This window comes from Corvus hawaiiensis, chromosome 28 (assembly GCF_020740725.1).
Source record: "Corvus hawaiiensis isolate bCorHaw1 chromosome 28, bCorHaw1.pri.cur, whole genome shotgun sequence".
In the NCBI taxonomy this organism is placed as follows: domain Eukaryota; kingdom Metazoa; phylum Chordata; class Aves; order Passeriformes; family Corvidae; genus Corvus; species Corvus hawaiiensis.
This window is the reverse complement of record NC_063240.1, coordinates 6,735,875-6,755,614: the sequence shown is the minus strand read 5'-3', so window position 1 is coordinate 6,755,614 and position 19,740 is coordinate 6,735,875. Positions and strand designations below refer to the sequence as shown.

Genomic DNA, 19,740 nt, shown 5'->3' with positions numbered 1-19,740 from the left:
GTGGGTTTGGAGTCTCCAGACAGGGAGAATCCCCAACTCCCTGGGCAGCTGTTCCAGGGCTCTGCCACCTCCAGGGAAAGAAGTTTTCCCTCCTGCTGAGGTGAAATTTCTTGTGTTTGGTTTGTGTTTGTTTATGCTCCTCACTCATTACTCCCATTACTAATGCAGGACATTCCCTGGCTCTGTGATGAGATTTGTCCTTTCTCCCCGTGAGGAAAGGGCTTCAGGCTCTGCTTTGAATTAATCCTTCTCCAGGAAAATCCTTAGGAGCGAGGGCTGGAGCCGAACCGAGAGCTACAGAAGGTCCTGCTGCTGGAATCTCGTTATGGAGACTCCCAAGGATTCCTGTGGACCCACCAAACACCCCCTGGAGCAACAGGACACAAACCCTGGTGCTCAGGGACTCCTCTCAGCAGCCCCGGGGATGGAGCAGGAGCGCAGTTTTCCCTTGGAAGGGTTAAGCTGCTCCCTGGCTCCCTGGTTATCCCTGGAAGGTCAGTCCCAGCACTCACCTGGCTGCAAAGCCCCGGGATGCTGTTCCCAGGCGGACAGAGCAGGCTCTGTTTGCCTTGGCGGGGAGGAGCTGTGTGGACACAGCTGGAGGATTTGTTTTGTCTCTCACACAAGTCTGGCTCAGCCAAATCTCTGCAGGCTTTGTGAAAATGCTCCTTTATGTAAAGAATTTTATACATTGGCCCCAAAGTCTGCCCCTGCTCAGCCCCCTGCCTCTTCCCCTCTCCCCACACACAGGACACTTGGATTTTCCAGACTTCTCCAGAAGTTTCTTTCAGGAATTCCCAGCTCTCTGTTCACACACAGCCAATGTCACCCAGCAAAGCCACCCCGAGCCACATCCCGGGGAGATCTCATCCCACAGCCAGGAATCCCATGGAGCGCCTGGGGCACCAGCTGAGCACGAGCAGAAATTCAACAAAACCCAGAATGTCCGGACCTCAACCCAGAGAGTGGGATGGAGCCTGGAGCTCAGCTGCCCTGCTGCTGTGGCCTGGCACTGCAGGGAAGGTGCCCTTACCTCGCTCGCACTGGGGCCCGGTGAAGCCGTAGACACAAGCGCAGCGGTTGGGCCCGATGCACCTGCCCCCGTTCTGGCAGCCGTTCTCACACACAGCTGCGAGGGAAAACAGGAATTCCGTCACTTCTGCTCCCCCCCTCAGTGGGACACACGCTGCTGGCAGACCTTGGGATGTCACCTCCATCGTGGCTGGAGTATCAGAGCTTGGAATACCAGCTCCGTGTTCTCCCATCCGGAGCCTCAGCGCAGCAAACGCGGAGAAAATCTGAGATTTTAATTTTTTCCTTGGAAGAATTGTTCCCTGTCCCTGCCTGAGCCCCTTTCTGCAAAGGCCATGAACTCCTATTGCACGGGAGAGGATTTTCTGGCCTCTGGAATCTCGGTTCCCTCAGGCCAGCGTTGGGATTTAAGTGGCAGGGTCAGGATGAACAGATACAAACGGGAAAATGCACAAAGGGAAATGTGTAAGGAACGCCAGCAGCTGGAATGGGAGAAGGGGAGGCTGCTCAGGGACTTAATCCCACGTGCCCAGAGCAAGGAACTGAGGTCTGAGCAGCACTCGGGTGTTCCCTGACTTAAAATAGTCACTGGCTTAAAATATTCCTGGCTTAAACTTAGTCCTGCTAGCCTTGGTTAAACCCTGCACTCAGAGCTCCCAGGCTGGAGCCGAAGGAAGTGTCCCGAATAAACTCATGGATTGATGGAAGCTCCAGAGCGGGAAGGGATCCCCCAGGACCCTGCCCTGCACAGCCCCCGCTCAGTGCCCAGCTCCCAGCTCCGATCCCAGGCTCTGCCTGAGTTCCCCCCCGGAGCCGAGGAGCCGGGATCTGCCTGCTGGGCCGGGGCCAGGGGGATGCAGCATTCCCGACCCTGCCGGGATGTCCTGCCAGAGCGGGAAGGCGCGGGGTGGAGCTGGGAGCAGCACGTAGTGAGGGCTGCACGTTCCATCCCCAGCCCTGGGCTGCTGCTCCTTTGAATTTTCCCAAGCTTTTGCTGCTCAGGATGAAATTTTCCATATGGAGCCTTTGCCTCCGGCTGAACTTTTGGGAAAGTTTCAGCACCAAGGGATCAGGCAGAGCTCAGGGGGACTTTGGGGTGCTTTAAAAATCCTCATTGACTTCACTGGGAGTGATTCCCACATGGATCCAGGGATTGGAATTTGGGAAGTTCTAATTGATCTAATTGAGAAGAGATTCTTTCAAGGAGATTGGGCTTAGTTGCTTACTAAAGGCTTCTTAAAATGTATTACATGGTACAATAGATATAAAAGATATAAATGTATATCATTTATAAATGATATAATGATTTAATAATTGTAATATAGCAAATATAATATCATGATCATATAATAAGGTATATATAATGATTATATATAATACATGATGCATGTACTATCTGATATAATGATGGGATGTGTATTATGAATATATTAGGATATATAACACATCTATATATTCTGTATTATCTATATATTATATACAGTATATATAGTACATACAATGCTATCTGCAACGTTATCTTATAATTTTATATTATAATAAATTATAATATATTATTATATATTTTATATATACTATAATATATATAATATATAATATATAACATATAATAATATTATATATTATATATTATTTTATATTATAATATATTATAATTGTATTATAATTATATTATTATATTATTATAATTTATAATATATTATAATAATTTGGAAAATCTGTATCATATTAATACATTCTATATTATGCTAGGAAATAAATTAATCTATTCATTCTATCAAATATCTGTATTTTGATACAGAGCTGTGTCTGTATTGCTCAGGAGGGAGGGCTGAGATTCCGAAGGAAGGAGAACACGGTGCTGACGTTGGAGTGTCCTGGGTGCCCTTTCCCTTTCCCGCTCCCGTTCCCATCCCCATCCCACCCCCGTTCCCGTTCCCGTTCCCATCCCGCTCCCGCACTCACGCTGCCCGCAGTAGGTGCCGGTGAATCCCTTCTGGCACAGGCAGGACTCCTCGGAGCAGCTGCCCCCGTTCATGCACCGCAGGCTGCAGCTCTGCACTGGGGACAGGACAGGAAACGTCACCCGGGATCCCAGGCAGGGCGGAATGGGCCGGGAATTCCTGTCCCAGCTGACACCGACTGGCCACGTCCTTCAGTGACAGGGGACGCTGCTGATGTCATGGAATGTGCTGGGCTGGGAGGGACCCCCAGGGATCCTGGACCCAGCTCCTGACTCCAGACACCCCAACAACCCCACCCCGTGCATCCCTCCTGGAGCTCTGGCAGGGTTGGGAATGTGCCCATTCCCTGGGATCCTGTTCCGTGGCCACCACCCTCTGGGGGGGATGAAGCTTTCCCTGACTCCATCCCAAATCTCATTCCACACACACCAAAGGCATCCATCCTTCTACTTCGTTAAGGGATCCACCCCAATTAAACCTCTCCAGCTTTGGGATTTCCTGCAAACAAGGGCACAGTTCCTGATATTTCCCTGTCACAATCCTTTCTTTCAGGATTTTACACTTTTCCAATATTTCCCACCCTTTTTATCGCTGTTTTCCATTATTGCTCTGTTTTCAACCCTTTTCACACTTTGGGCTGTCAAATCTTCCAAATTCCTCCCTATCAACGCCTTCTGAGGTGTTTGGGGGGATGGAATTTCTCTGGTGGGGGAAAACCATCAACTCTAAGACATTTCTCCTCCTTTTGCAAACACGACGTGGCCTCCTTGGCAAGATCCGGTTACTGGGAGAGGGTTTTTTTAAGGAATTTGGAAAGAAAAGCACGAATCCTCCATTCTTCCATGTGAGAGTTCAGCTTTCCCACTGGATTGTGACCCACTGGATGTGACTGAGGCACTGCAGGAAAACAATAGCAGTAAATAAACTGGAAGTTTGATCCTGCTGTGGACACAAAGTGTTGGCTTTAACTGTTTCATCACTCCATGATGTTTAAGGAATTTGGGATTAAAGCAGCCCAAAAAGGGAGGTTTGGGGCTCAACACCAAGTTACAACCCCAGGTCACCCAGCTTTCCCTCTGGAATGCCTGGAACAGCCCATTCCTCCTCAGGAAGGTGCGACCACTCCAAAGGCAAGAGCCCGAGGCTGGAGCAAGTCACACGAAAAGTGGATTCACATCAGAACTCCACGGAGAGCTCGGCTCCGGCTGCCAGGGAGAGGAGGGGCCGGGATCCGGCAGCTCCAGGGGCCGGATTTGTGGGAGTGGAGGCTCAGCTGTGGCTCCTCCAACACCAGCTCCAGGCTGGGAAGAGCTGGGGCCAAGAGCCTGTCCAGGAGCAGCAGGACTCCCAAGTGGGATAATTCTGTGGCTGCTGCTGGTTTGTGGGAGTTCTGGGAGCAGGGAGGGGTGGGCTGGGAAGTCTCCATGCTCCAAGTGCTCGGCACAGGGGCAGGACATTGGATCCAGGGCTGGTTTGGATCCGTCCCGATGTCTCCTCGTCTTCCTCGTGCTCCACGGCCAGGGCTCAGCCCAAATTTAGATGGGAGTTTAATCCTTCAGGAAACGGAGCTCGAGGCTTCAAAGCCTTGCCTGGATCACCAGACACGAGGCCGTTCCTACTGGGAAAAGGCTCCAATCTGGAATCTGCTTCCCTACAGCCCTCACCTCACTCAGGCAGCCCCGGGAAAGCAATTCCAGCACATCTGGGAGGCTGCCCGGAGACAGAGGGGGCTGGGAGGGGTCTGTGTGTCACAGCTGGCCCCGGGCAGCTCCTCCCTGCACATCCCGAGCCTCGCACTGCAGGGAGCTTGGGATAAGGTTCAGAGGAGCTGAGGAATTCGGGGACTTCAGACACAAGAAGAGTCCTGGTCCAGAAATTTCCAACCAACTGGCAAAGACTCTTCCAGGTCCCATTTCTGACTCCTGCCATGATCCCAAAATCCCTGAGATCCCATCACCTTCTGATTTATCAGGGAATCCCCGACAGGCTTGGGCTGAAAGGGACCTTAAAGCTCATCCCATTCCACCCCTTCCATGGGCAGGCACCTTCCACTGTCCCAGGTTGCTCCAAGCCCAGTCCAGCCTCGGAGTGTCCAAGCCTGGCACTGTTGGAGTCCCCTGTGCATCTGGAATGCAGAAGAACACCTTCCAACCAGGAATTTCAAGGCTTTATCAGGATTTGCCAGGGTAGCAGAGGCCAAAGTTGTAGGGAAAGGAGAAATGGCAGGAAAAGGAGGATGGCAGCTCGTCCTCGTTAGCTTTTCCCAGGATTGGATTGGACTGGATTAGTCCTACAACTTATTGGAAGGGATCAGTGGCTCTGCCAGGGATCAGCTGTGGGGTTTTTGTCTCTACTCACTCCCTACTCCACCTAAACAGCCCCTTCAGAACACTCCTAAAACATCTTTACTCCCTGGAGCAGGAAACCAGGCAGGAAACGCCGCTCTTTGTTATTCCAGAGGAGGCACAGTGGCTTTTCTTGCCTCTGGAATGCACAATTTGTCTGCTTTTCCACAGAAATCCAGCCCCCAACAGCGAATTCCAGATTGGAGGAGCCCCCGCAGAGGAGCCCCCCCCCTCACATCCAGCCCGGGCTCCCGGGAATGCCACGGCCGTGCCCAGATGGATGCACTGCTCTCGGCATTCCTGGAATTCCTCCCTGATTGCTCCCACATGGACCCTGACTCCCGGAGTTTCGTGGCTCCAGCACCTTCCCGTCCCCGAGGGCTGCAGGCTCCGCTGCCTCCCGGGGCATCCGCAGGGATATCTGGAGCGAAATGTGGCACCTGGGAAGCCGATCCTGGGAACTTCCCTCTCTCAGGCACCCCCTGACTGGGGGTTTGAGGGGTCACTTTATCACAGAGGCTCCTCTGCAGCTGGGCACTGACGGGAAATTAATTCCTGGGATGTCTCTCTCCATCTGAGACCTTAAGCCACTCCAAAATCCCGTTTATTTCTGCAGGAAAAGCCTTCAGGGAAAGCACCCTGAAACACGGAATATTTTGTGGGCTCTGCCCAGTTCAGGGTAGAACTGCAGAGATTTGATTCCTTTCCCTTTTGGGAGAGCACAGAACCCCTGGGATCAGCAGCAGAATTCCCTTACCTCCAGCTGAGCCGCAGTTGGGGGAAAGTTGTCCATTGGAGCAGGTGCACATGTTGGGCCGGGAGCAGAATCCATCCCCGCAGGAATTCCTGCAGATTGCTGATGGCACAGAGGGACACTGGGATTAGCACGTGGAACTCATTCACAGACCTGGCTCTGGCTCTGGATTCATCCCTTGGGAGAGGAATCACCCAGGAAGGGCCTGGGGCACCTCCGTGGGCAGAGCAGGAGTGGGAAGGACCTTAAATCCCATCCCATCCATGGGCAGGGACACCTTTATCCTGCAGAAATGCAGGACGTCAGCCTGGATTCTCTGGATTCATGGATTCTCCAGCCCTGGAGAGCCCAGACAGCAAGGAAAACTCCCAGTCCAGGTGAGATTTATCTCAATCATCCTCCTGTGGCCCCTCAAAGATGCAAATTCCCTCTGGGAGACACCTCTGGTGACACCAGCTCTGCAGTGTCACCATCAGCTGGTGTCCAGCTGAATTATTCCATGGGAACAAGCAGGAAATCACTTCCTCAGCAGCAAAATCACTTTGTCAGGAGCCTCCTGTCCCAAAGCAGGCACAGCCAAGGGACACCTCAGGAGAGGATTAAAGGCTGAATTAAATAACTGGGACCAGTTGGAGCCACCCCGGTTTAATCGGGATTAGCGGAGCTGGGAATTCCCACAATCCCTGCTCCTGCCCCGTCCTGAGCTCTGCAGTGGGAGCTGGGAATTCCTTCCCACAGGGCTGGCAGCTCCTTTGGAGCAGGGAAATGGGTAAAATGGATAAAGGGATAAAGGGATACTCACGGACAATGCACTGGTTCCCTCCAGGCAGGGTTTTCCAGCCGGGACAGCAGTAGGAGTGGAACCTCGAGCCACAGACGTTGGGGCTGAAAATCAAACACAGTTTGGGGTTTTTCCCTCTGTTCCAGTGCCTTTGGATAAATCCAGGCTCTGCAGGAGAGCAGGGAAGAGCTCCCTGTGGGACATCTCCCTCCAAACTCCATTCCCTCCCATTTAGAATTTTGGAGGGGTTTGGTCAAAATCAGTGGAGGAAGAGGAATGTGGCATCAATCCCACAGACCGAGAGAGAAGGGAGTTCAGTGGAATGGATAAAGTGGAGGATTTTTCATTAGGGGGCAGACAGCACCTCTTCCCAAAAGGGATTCACCCAAGGATTTCGTGCAGGGATCCGGGGAGATGGAGGGTGAAACGAAAAGATGCCAATTGTTCCTCCCAAAGTGAACCTTGATGAGCATCTGCTAAAAATTAGCGGAGTTTCAAAATAAACCATGGGGAGAATCCACTCTGAACGGGCTGGGATTAATGGTGTCCCAGGAATGACCCAGAGGGAGAAGGGAATGAGATTCCAAAGCAATAACTCCAGAAGGACAACGCTGGTTTGTAAGGGGGGGAAAAGATAACATCTTCAGTAAATTTGGGATAAATTTGCTTTTGCAATTTTTTATTTTTTTAATTTATTTTAATTTAATTTAATTTTTAATTTTTAAAAATTTATTTTATTTTAATTTATTTTTATCAGCAGTTTGCTCAGTGCCAGGAAACACAGGTTAGAATCCCTCATTTCCATCAGAAAGAAGGTCGGGATAAAAGGGATGTCTTAAAATCATGGAATCACAGAATGGTTTGGATGGAAGGACCTTAAAACTCATGGAATTCCACCTCTGCCAGGGACACGGACGCCTTCCACTATCCCAGGCTGCTCCAAGCCCCGTCCAACCTGGCCTTGGACACTGCCAGGGATGAGGACATAATTAAAATTTTAAAAATATATATTAAAAATTCAATTAAAAATTAAATTTAAAAATACAGAGGTTTTTTTTCCCCTCCTCACTCTCAGCTCTGCCTCCTTGGGGGTTTTTCCCAGACCGGGCGCAGTCCTGGAGCGTTTTTCCATGGATGGATCGTCCCTTCTCACCTTCAGTGCCGCTGAAAGGGCTCATTAGCTAATGAGAATTATGCAAATGCGGTGACTGTGACCAAAAGAGGGCTGCTGAGGAAGGACAGAGGGAAAACAAACGCTCGGCATCGCCTTTGTGCTCTCGAAACAACCCCGGGGGTTACGGAGATAAACAGGGACGGAGTCAGCGGGAATTTCAAAGGATGGCACCGAGCGCTGCCCTCTGGCACTGCCTCCAGCGGAGAGCTGGGAAACGAGGCAAAAACCGCTGGAGCAGAGCCGTGGGATGGGAAATGCTGGATGTGAAACGTGGGCAGGAGGAGCCCCCTCCCAAATCCACACCGGCTCCCAGCGGGAGCCGGGCCGGGGGCGCGGCCCCTGCCCAGGGAACGGGACACACGCGGCACCTGGATGGGGCTGCAGGAACCTGGGAAAGGCCCCCGGGAGTCCCGGGATGCGGCCGAGGGGCTGGGAAAGGAGCTGGGAAGGGCTCGGTTCTGCGGGTGTTGCCAGATCCTGGGAAAGGCTGGAGAGGGAGGGAAACAGTGCGGGAAGTCCGTGCAGAGAATCCCCGCAGGCTCAGATTCCAGCGGAGCTGTTCCTCCCTCTCCTGCTCGAGCACTCTCTCCTAACTTTGGGATCCATTCGGCTTTGCCAGTATTTTGGGAACGTCCCAATATTTCCCAGTTATTTTGCCTTTCTCTCTCTGCATTCTCTGTGTAACTCGAGCCGCGGGATCTCTCTCCTGCTCTGCCAGCTCCTCCAGTTTGGGGAGCAGCCGCTCTGACAGGGGAGAACGGAATTCCCAGTTCCCACCTTCCCTGTCCCTTTCCTTATTGGAAAGTTCTTCTGTCTTCAAGTCTCATCCTAAGAAAAATTTGTGGGAGAAACCGAACCCTCCAGGAAGAGATTCAGCCAATTCCCAACTTGTTCACTTTTGGGAATGGCCATTGACTCCAGGTTTTCCCAACCATCCAGAGGCACCTTTTGCTTCACCAGTGAAATTTTCCCGAATTTCAGGATGATGAGGATTTTCAGTGCCAAAAGACGGATGTCTGCTATCCGTGGAAAAGCTTCTTTAAGGAAGAGACGGGGAAGTTTCTCCGGGGATTATTTGTGACCCCTCCCCCCCGCAGCCCTTCTCTCATTGTGAAATTCAGAGTGAAATCAAATGAATGTGGATGACTTCAGCCTGTGGTTTTCCAGGGACAATGATCCCACCTCTCCATCCGAGCTGGAAATCTTCCCCCAGTTCAGGATTTGCTCTGGTTTTGGTCTGCGCCCGGTTTTTTGCTGCACCCCTGGGATCAGCTCTGACAATGAGTGGGGACAGCTCTGGAGCCCCCCCGGCCTCGGTGGGGATCACCAGGGGACAATAACTGGTGCCAAATGTCAGGGGGGTTCTGGGAAAGCATCTCCCCCAGCAGAGGGATTTGGGATTGTGTCAGGGCGTGGGAACAGATCCCGAACAATGCTGACTTTGGGATCTGCAGCACATTCGTGTCCTCCTCCTTTGGGACCGACCAGATCCCCCCCGTAAACGCTGCAAGGATTCATTCCAGGGAATTCTCACTTTGAGGAGTTCTCCGCTCGCTCCCCCAGGCCTGGATGTGTTTGATGAGGAATTTGCAAAGGAAAAATTCCAGAAATCCCCCTGGAAAAGTCAGATCTGCCCCTGCTCAATGCAGGGACAGTGCCAAGGTCCTGCAAAGGGGGTTCTGAATTCCTCCCACCTGGAACCCATCCCTGGTTCTCCAGAGCAGCTCCTGAGGACTTTTAGGAATGGATTCAAGTCCCAACAATTCCAATTATTTTTGGTCCTAAGAGCTGGGGTGTAAAGGTGAGAGGTGCTGAATGTCTGCGCCTCGAGGAAAAGCCACAAGCCTCAGAACTTCCAACAGAAATTTGGATGTGTAACATTCCAGCACAAAAATATTCCAAACTCAGCATGTAGAAACATGGGATCATAAAATCCCAGACTGGTTTGGGTTGGAAGGACCTTCAATCCCATACAATGCCACCCCTGCCATGGGCAGGGACTCCTCCCACTGTCCCAGGGTGCTCCAGCCTGGCCTTGGACATTTCCAGGGATCCAGGGGCAGCCACAGCTGCTCTGGGAAATCTCTTCCAGGCCCTCACCTCTGGGAGCTGGAATTAATTTTTAAAATCATTCTTATTCGGTTTCATCAAAGAAACGAAGCAAAACAGGAGGAAAGTCTCGCCAAGGCTGTGCAGGGGTTGGGTTCCAGCTGCTCTGGGTAAAGCCAGGCTCAAGCCCCATAATCCTGATCCTTTTCTGGTTTATATCTTTTCAGCAAGGGGGGGATCTAACAAGTCTTGTTCTCCACCTTTGCTTTGTCCATAAGAGCATTTTTCCCCTTTACTGAGTTTCTTCACACGCCTCCTGTGAGTGATGGTAGGAAAATCTCCCTTTTGGTGCACATTTAATTCAACCCCTGCAGACCACAAAGGAACCTTTTCCTTCGAAAAAAGACTGAAAATCCAACTGATTTCCAGGAACTGCTTCACACTTTCATTTGGAAAGCAGCACCACCAACTCTCCCGTTTTTTTCCCCCCCTTAAATTCTGAAATAAATCAAAACTTCAAATACAGCCCTTAAAACTTCCAGACAAAACCCATATAACCTCTGCACTCCTCTGCCAGATATTCCTTTGCCATTCCAATATTCTCCCTCACGATTCCTGCCAAAAACAAGAGAACCCAGCCATGGCCAGGAGGCCAAGATCAACCATTTCACAACATAAATCAGGGCCCAAGGAAAACTGAGGAACAAAAGTCTCGAGTCAGAGGTTTCCAAGTGCTGCCTTCACGTTGTTCCTGGTGTTGTTCGTAGTATTCCAGCCCTGGCTGGGAACAAGGCTGGGACGTGTGGAGGACGTGGAGCTGGAAGCAGGAATGTGCTCCAGAGGTGGCTGGATCACAGGGGCAGAACTCCAGTTGCACCTTTACTGAAGGAAATTTGGGGCTCTTTCACTGGTTTGGTTTTTGAAGTGTTTAAATCATTGTAGTTAAAGCTCATTTCCCCTCCCAACGAGGGGATCTGGCTCCCTGAAATCCAGGACTGAGTTAAAAATCGGGAAATTTCAGCTTCAGGTGCCTCTGAGGAGCACCTTGGTTCAGAGAATCATGGAATTGTTGAGGCTGGAAAGGACCTTTGAGATCATCAGCCAGCACCACCCCCACGGTCACCAGCATGTCCCCAAGTGCCACCTCCAGTGGGTTTGAAACCTTTTTAATTCCTAAGATTCTGGTGGAACTGCAAGGTCAGGGATGGACCTGGATGGAAATGCTGCTGGAACTCACCTGTGCCCCTCTCTGAGGACACTCAGAGGTGGTGGAGCTCCAGCCTTGATCTGTAACATCACCCCAGAGTCAGTTCCAGGCTCATTTGTGTCCTGTGGCCCCAAATCCCAGCCCGTGGCTTTCCCCCTCCTTTGCATCCCAGCTCAGGGAGGGGATGGAGAATCCCCCTGCATCCCTCAGCTCCTGTTCTGCAGCTCCAACATTTCTCTCTCCGTTCCCCAGTGGAAAATGAGGAGGTGTCAAAAATCCGCTGGAAGCTGCTCCCGTTCCCTTTTCCCCACAATGAATTTGGCCACCTCTGTGTGCTGCCCTCAGCCCGGGCCAGGGCAGGGTCCCACAAACATCCCAACGTGCTCTCCCCATCCATCTTCTCACTTGCAGGGGCCAGCTCGTAATTAATGGGCTTGACATAACGAGTTGTGTTTGAAGTCAGGCCTTTATTCTTCCCGGGACAAACAGGCAGCGCTGAGGTCCCAGCAAATGGCAGTGCCAGCACGGCCCAGCCTAATCATCCCTGCTCTCCCTTTGTTCCACACATTCCTGCTCCTGGAAACTGTTCAAGAGTTCATTAAAGCAATAATCCCATTCCAGTGCTGCCTCAGAACGGGATTTGCCAGGGCTGGGCCCTTCAGGAGAGGCTCATTTGAAATTGTCTCTCCTTTAATGAGTTTAAGGCCAGATTAAAGCCGGGCTTGGGCTGTGGTTTACGGCTCCCCATCCGTTTATTAATTGTTGTTTGGGAAAGCTGGGCTGCATAAGAGGCTTGTTTATTTTGCATTTAATCCCCGCTTTGCATTTATTTCATACTTCCCCTTTATTGAAGGAGGCTGGGATGGGAATGAGCTCCATATAAATGTAATTCCAGCAGAAACGCATCCAGCCTTTGGCCTGAACTGCTGGAGCCTCTTTCCAAGGCCTCTCCAAGTGCCCTTGAGCAGGGACAGCTCGTGTTGGGCACCCAGAGTCACTGGGAGCAGCTCCTCCCTCCCAGTCCCATGGTTTCCGTGGATTCTGGGTGATCTTTGAGGTCCTTCCAAGCCAAACCACTCTGGGATTCTACAAAACCCACAGGAATTGGTTTGTGCCACTTGTGGATGATAATTAAGAGAAACTGAACCAATGTTTGGGCATTTTTATCTTCCAGAGTGTAAAAACCTCCCTAAAAAGTCACCTGAGTTCCATTTCTCTCTCTGAACTTCTGGTGTGGCTCCGTTTTCTTGTCCCATGTGGGAAATGACAGGATTTGGAGATGGAGGGAGAAAGGGAGGCACAGACAAGGATAAATCCCAGGATCACTGAGGCTGGAAAACACCTCAGGGATCATCCCAACCATTAACCCAGCAGGAGGGAGCAAAAAAATGCCCAAAGGGAAGGGGAAAATCCCGATCTTGTTGGGTTGGTGGCTGTCCCTTGAGTCCTTGGATGTGTCTGTCCCTCACCGGGCTTTTGGGGAGGGAAAACACTTCTGCCATGGATAAAATGCCCCAGGAATGGCAGGAAAACACTGTAAAAGGCTTTGGAAGCTGGAATAAAAGGTGTGGGAAAGGAAAACTCTGATTAACTCGCATTGGGAAACAAATTATTTCAGGAGACAAATAACCAGAGCTGCAGCCAGTCCAGGAAGCCGGGGAAGGTTTCCCCACAGGAGAACACTCAGGACTCTGCACTGCTCCACCCTTAAATCCAACAGCAAATCCTCAACATTTCTCCATTTTCCTCCATCCAGACCCAACATCCAAATTTTTGGACCCTCTCACAGCAACCTAACTGTCCAGGGCAGTGCCTGGGCTGGTGCCCAGGGACTGTACCAGTCCAGCCCATGGGACACAGCTGAGCTCAGCTGGATTTTAATTCCAGTTCCATCCAAATTCCTTCCTGCAAGCCTTGGAGCCAAGGGAAGGCTCAGACCAGCAGAGATCCCAGACTGAAACTGGTTTATCTCCCTGAAAGGGAAAGCTGGGGGTCTGTGAAGGCAAAGCCAAAGCAAATATTTGCAGTGGTGTCCTGAGCTGTTAAATGGACACCATGGATAAATGGGATTAAATGTTCCCTGTGTGGCTTTGGAGAAGAGATAATTCCACAAAATGCAGTTGTCAAGGTCACCCACGTGCCCACACTGTGAAACAACTCCAAATTTAAACAGCTGACCCAACCTTTATTTGCATTTCAAGCTGTGCCGAGAAAATCCCCCCTTGGTTCATTCCTTTGGCCACTCTGAGAGAACCAAACCTGGAATTGTGACTGACCTGCTTTGCCCAAAGGGAAACTCCACAGCACCAAAGGATCCTGAGGCCTCAAAGCAGCAGAAGCCGGGCCAGGGATGATCCCAGAATTATTAAATTTGGAAACAACCTCTGAGATCATAAAGTCCAACCTCCCAACGCTGATCCACAATGGCAGCTCTCCAGAATTGTTTCAAGGACAAGGGATCAGCACCATTTTGGGGAATCCACAGGAGAATCCCTGGGATTTTTGGCTCTGCAGGAGCTGGCTGGTGACATCTGCAGCTGCTGTCCAAGCCCAGTAGGACTTTATTTAAAACACGTCCCAGTTCTCATCCCACTGGGGTTCTCTGCCTGGAAAAGGGGTTTCAACGAGGGAGATTTCCAGCTGAAGGGCTGGGAAGGAGAGATTTGGACACAAATCCAGGGCATGGCCAGGGTCACCCCACAGGGAGCCTGGGAACCCTTGAGGCAGCAGCTCCAGCCCTGGCAGCTCCCCCTGTGCTGCCCACCAGGAATCCCTCCCCGGGAGCAGCCCTGCTCTGCCCAGGGCCAGGGGAACAATGATCCCTCAGTGGGCTCAGGTTCCAGCTGCACAGATTTCCTCGTGCTTGTCCCAGGGGCGTTCTCTTCCTGCAGCAGCGGCTCCAGGGGCAGGAGGGGAAAGGAGGGAGCAGGGTGATCCCAGCCCTCCGGAGCCACCGGGAACGGAGCCGAGTCTGGGGCTGCCGCCCTGAGTGAGGGTTTGAGGTGCAGGAGGGGTCGCAGGAGCCATTTCTCACTCGAGAACCTGCCCTTCGTTTTTAAGGGCCCTTGGGATTTGGGCTTCTCAGCCTGCCCAGGAGTCAAAGGGATTTGACTGTAAGGAATTTTTGCAACTGGATCTGGTCACTCCAGTCCCTGAGTGCTCCAAGACCACTGGACACCAGTGGCCTTTTCCTTTGGGTGCTGGGAACAATGGGAATATTTATTTCCTTCTCTGCCCTCCCTTTTCCTCCTGTTATCCATGCCCACATCAATGCCTTCCAATCCTTTCTGAGAGCCAGGAATCAGCCACACAGCCCCAGGATCAATGGGAGCCTGTGGATGTGGCAGAGCATCATCCCAGGGTGAGGGAGGGCCAGAGGGAGATGGAAAACCCAGAGCTGGGGTTGGGAATGAAGAAATTGGGTGCCTTGAGCCAAGCCTGGCTTCCACGGAGGGGAAGGGACTGAGGAGAAGGTGGGAATGCTGGGAATGCTGGAGGAGAGAGGTTTTCTCAAGAAGCAGCTTCATTCCCGTTAATCACAGCCGCCTGGAATGGGTGGGGTTGGAAGGGGCCTCTGGAGATCATCCACTCCAACCCTACAAAGATCTGGGATGTTTTGTCTGATTTGGGATGTTTTATCTGAAGGATGAGCAGGGCAGAATCCCATAGGGGTCATCCCAGGGGATGCACATGGGGAGTTTGAAAAGCCCAAATCCCTGGGCAGTCGTTGTCCCTCTTTTCCAAGGGCATCGTAGCAGGAGGTGAGGCCACGCAGGCTGGAATTCCAGGAGGAGCTGCCTCCATCCCCAGGGCTCCAGCTGCAACCCTTTGGCCTGGCTGGGCTGGGAGCAGAGCACTCCCTCCATTCCAGCAGCATTCCAGCATTCCCGAGCCTCTGGCACAGCCCGGCCCCGCGCGTGGATCCCGCTCTGCTCCTGCCCACTGACACGGGAACGCTCCCAGGAGCTGCAGCCAGACGCACTTAAAATAACCCAGGATCAGCGCGGGCCAGGAACCATCTTAGAGCAGCAGAGCCGAGCTCAGCCCGGGGCTCTCCTGCTGGGCCCTGACTCCCTCCTCAGGTGGAAAACGGCTCCGGTCTCGCACGGATCTGGGAGCGAGCAGGAGCCGCCCCAAGGGACTGAGTGCGGCCCCTTCCCAGAGCAAAGCAGCACCCAGGGGCAAAACCCTCCCAGCACAGCCACAGCACCTGGGAGCAGAGCCAGAGGGACTCCAGGGGCAAATCCCGGGGTAACGACATCCCATAGGTGACGTGGGAAGAACAGGCAGAGCCACCACTGCAGGTCATGGAATGGCTTGGGTTGGAAGGGACCTTAAAGCCCATCCAGTGCCACCCCTGCAGGGACACCTTCCACTGTCCCAGGCTGCTCCAAGCCCCATCCAGCCTGGCCTGGGACACTGCCAGGGATGGGAAATCCACAGCTTCTCTGGGAAATCGGTGCCCACCCTCCCAGGGAAGACAAACCCACCCACCGGGTAGGTGTGGGGGCTCTTCAGTCCCTGCAGGTGAGCCCGAGGCGCTGTGACCCCAAAAGGAGCTCAGTGCCCAGCACTGCTCCCATGGGATCCTGCCTGGCTGTTCCCTGTGCCAGCAGCTTCCCTGCTGCAGATCCAACTCCTTCCCAAGCTCAGGGAATGGCAATCCTGCCAGCCCAGCTCCATGTGCTGTGATAACAACCCCAAATCTGCTTTATCAAAGAGACAGAGCTCAAACTCACCCTCGCAGGGAGTCCTGGCCCCTTCTCCTCACTCTGTTTGGGGGTCTCTCCTCGTAGGCTGCAAATCTGTCTGTCTGCAAGTCCCCCTCATACTGTCCTCGGGCTGGTGCCACCACCAGCACGGCTGTGCAGCCCAGCAGGAGCCTGGCCAGCCACAAATCCCCCATGGTGGCCCCAATTCCGAGAGTCCCCCGAGAGCTTTGTCCAGCTGCAGGGTCCCTGCTGCTCTTGGAGGAGGATGGATTTTGGCAGCAGCCCCTGGGTGCCAAGGAGCCGTCCTGGAGTTCCCTTTCTGGAAGGAAAAGAGGGGGAAAGAGACATTTTTAAGGACTTTCCCATTTTTGAAGTCACTGCTCACCCCAGGCAGCCCTTCCTGGAGCTGATCCAGGGGGCCAGACAATCCCACCCGGTGTTCCCACTGCCATTCTCCACCACTGCATTGCCAGATCTTTCTTTCCCAAGAGCTGGAAACCAAGAGATGTCCAAGAGTTGTGGTTCTGCCTCACATTTATTTTCCTGATGGTGAAACAAAGAGCCACCAAAGTCCTCCAGGCAAGAGGAGAACTTCAAGAAAGAGCAGATCCTGCTCATGGACCATCAGCCCACAGCTCTGCTGCACTCCGTGGGATTGCAGGAGTTCAGCTGCTGGAAAACAACCTCCCAGCTCATCCACGGCTGAGGGGACAACTGCCCTGGGATGGGGACAGCCTCTGGCTCGGCACTGACCCCCTGGGGCACCGGGGACATCGGGGTGTCCTGGGGATGGCCCCTGGGACAGGGTGGGTGGTCCCGGGGGGCTGGGGAGCAGGCAGGGGGACAAGGCTGGGATCAGGGGGAAGGAGGTGAGAAATCCCAAGGGAAAGGCTCTAAAAAGGATCCCACCCCACAGTCTGCGCCCCCTCCTCCCATCTGCAGGGCCCCCAATCCCAAATCCCCCAGCTCTGCCTGTGCGGAGCCCATCCTTCCTCCTCCTCCCGGCCAGCAGCGGCTCGGGATGCAGCTCTCACCTCAAGACCCCCAAAATTTGGTGTTCCAGGAGTGAGGAATCCTCCTGGATGTGCCCCGGAGTGGGAGCAATCTGTGCTTCGAGAGGCCCCGGGTGGGGAAGGAGAGGCCCCCGAGCCACCCCTGACTGTCCCCCCTGCTCTCCCACTGCAGCTTTCCCGGGCCAGCCCAGCCTCGAGAATCAGCCCAGACAGGACAGAAAATGTGTCTGACCAAAAAAAACCAAAACCAAAACCCAAAAAAACCCAGGAAAAAACCCTAAAGATTATTAAAAAATAATTAAAAATAATTAGAAGTTCAGTTTCCCTCGCTGCTCCCAGTGTCCCAGCTGGGAATGTCTCAGCTCTTGAGGGCAGGAATTTTTCAGGCTCTAAGGTTTCAAATGCAGTGAATGAGGAGAGTGGGAAGGGGAAAGGCAGGGCTGGGAGACAAAGAAAGTGCCCTTCCTGCAGCCCCCAGAGCTCCGGCTCGGCTCCGCGGGCTCCGCTTATCTGCAGCCACACAAAAGGCAGAGTGTTCCCTGTCCCGCAGCTCCCGAGGAACGGGGCACATGGGGGGGAAAAAAGTGGCAAAAAAAGAACAAAACGTTTTGCACTCCAGCGATTTAAAGCGAAGGAATTCCAGCTGCATCCCCGTCCCCGCGGGGGGATGAAGAGCCTGACAAATGATCGATACACGGGACATTCCCGGAGTGCTCGCACAGGCATGGAAAAGTCATTTACACCCGCGAGCGAGTCACAGCTTCAATGGAATAAAAGCCTCCAAAAGTTCTTTGCAGCGCTGAGAAATTGCAGCAAACCCCACTTGTAAGAAAGACACTGAGAAAGCAATGAGAGAATCAACCCCCAAAAATCAGATTTTAAACCGGTTGGGAAGGAAGCAGGAAAACATTTCCAAGCCAAGCCTGTGGGTGTGCAAATTAAATCAATTAAAAAAAAAAATGTGCAAGACACAATCAAACAGAGAAAGGAATGGATAAAGAGAAAGAAATCAGCTCTGCAGCTCCGGGGTGAGGCGGAAAGTGGTTAAATACCTTTGTGTCCTGGAGCTGGTGATGTGCCCAGAGCTCCTTTGTTTAGTGGAGATCTGGGCAGAAAAGAAGGGACTAAAGCCCTCACTCCTGAGGAGAGGAGAAAAGGTACAGCCTCATCCGAATCAGGGGGAGGGCCCTGCGCCGAGAGGGGACCGCGAGCGGTGGGAGTAGCTCAGCCCAACATTCTTCAGCCAAAAGTTCTCGGCTCCGAGGAGGGGCTGGGGGAGAGGTTGGGTTTAGCCCGAGCCGCCGAACGCGGCCCCGATTGGCACCTCGGCATTCCCGGGGCTCTTCCTTGGGGACGGCTCTGCTCCCGAGTTTGGGCTGGAGGCGTCAGTGACAGCGGCTTCGCTTCAAAGGGCTCGGGGGGATAATTCGGGTTCAGCCCAGGGGTTAGGCTTCATTTCGGGGGCAAATGGTGGTGTGCTACAGCAGGGGGAAAAAATTAAGTAAAAAGCACTTTGCTGGCCGATTATTTTCCCGCTTCTAGTGTAACTCACGTGAAACAATGAAGGAAAGATGGATTTCTGAAGGAATAGGTGACCCAGCCCAGGATCTTCACACCCAAAAGTTACCTTGGCTCCAGAGGAGAAAAACCTTGGAAGTTAAGAAGCATTTTCTCAAAATAAATAAAAAAAAATAAAAGCATATTGGAGATACTCAGTCTTTGTTCCGAGGCAGAACTTTGGGAGTTTAATTCCCTCTTCGGCTCTGTGAAAAAACAAAACTCTGAAACCCAACAAACCCCCAGTTTCCCTCTGCCTCCTGCTGTAGGACCCACGACTGACGGCTTTTCTTTAAATAACACAGAATAAAATGCACATAAATCCTCTCTCTGCTCCATGCCACTGCACACCCACGGCTTTTCCCAGGGGTGGAAGCCCAGAATTCTCCCTGGAAAGCCCAAATCCAGCTGATTTCCAGGTCCAAGGGGGTCAGAGAAGCTCCTGCACCAGACAGGATCCAAAGGGAGAGCCAAGGATTCCCCGTGGTTATCCCACATCTGCTCCAGCCCCGTCCCCTCCTGACCCCAGCACGGGAGGGTCCGGCTGCAGCCATCGGCTCAATTCCCAGCGGAGCCGGAATTCCAGGAGAGCCTGAGCCCTTCTCCTGCTGCTCCCTCTGAAACCCTCGGCGCTCCTTTGTTCCCGTCCCTGTTCCCAGTCAGCCCCCGCCAGCTCTGGAGGGGTCAGGAGAGGCTCGGCCTAATTAACAGCGGCCTAATTAACACCGGCCTTGTGGGATGCCAGGGAAAAGGCAGAGCTGGGAATGGAGCTGGGCAGGGAATGCAGCTCTAGCAACACTTCTGAGCTCTGCCAGGAGACAATTCCCATTTCTGTTCCCATTCCCGTTCCCTTTCCTGTCCCCATTCCCATCCCCTTTCCTGTCCCCATTCCCATCCCCTTTCCCATCCCCATTCCCATTCCCTTTCCCATTCCCATCCCCGTTCATGTTCCCATCCCCATTCCCATTCCCGTTCCCATTCCTGTTCCCATTCCCGTTCCTATTCCCATTCCCGTTCCCATTCCCATTCCCGTTCCCATTCCTGTTCCCATTCCCATTCCCGTTCCCATTCCCATTCCCGTTCCCATTCCCGTTCCCGTTCCCGTTCCCGTTCCCATTCCCATTCCCGTTCCCATTCCCGTTCCCGTTCCCA

The 19,740-nt window shown here is 52.8% G+C and overlaps 1 protein-coding gene across 3 annotated transcripts in view; it reads right to left on the bottom strand.

The window, feature by feature from the left end:
• Positions 1–18,463, bottom strand: part of LOC125317706 (fibrillin-2-like) — a 67,720-nt gene extending 49,257 nt beyond the window's left edge. Inside the window, exons 1-6 of one of the 3 annotated variants that reach the window (XM_048287645.1) lie at positions 18,084–18,463; positions 16,046–16,337; positions 6,898–6,980; positions 6,099–6,197; positions 2,998–3,093; positions 1,034–1,129 (exon numbers count right to left, since the gene is read on the bottom strand). In XM_048287645.1, coding sequence (XP_048143602.1) covers positions 1,034–1,129; positions 2,998–3,093; positions 6,099–6,197; positions 6,898–6,980; positions 16,046–16,212 — 541 coding nt within the window. In that variant the 5' untranslated portion in view covers positions 16,213–16,337; positions 18,084–18,463. Of the gene's footprint in view, positions 1–1,033; positions 1,130–2,997; positions 3,094–6,098; positions 6,198–6,897; positions 6,981–16,045; positions 16,338–17,052; positions 17,115–18,083 lie in introns of those variants that run through there. The other 2 variants (XM_048287647.1, XM_048287646.1) reach the window with 2 other exon arrangements.
• Positions 18,464–19,740: the final 1,277 nt, after the last annotated feature.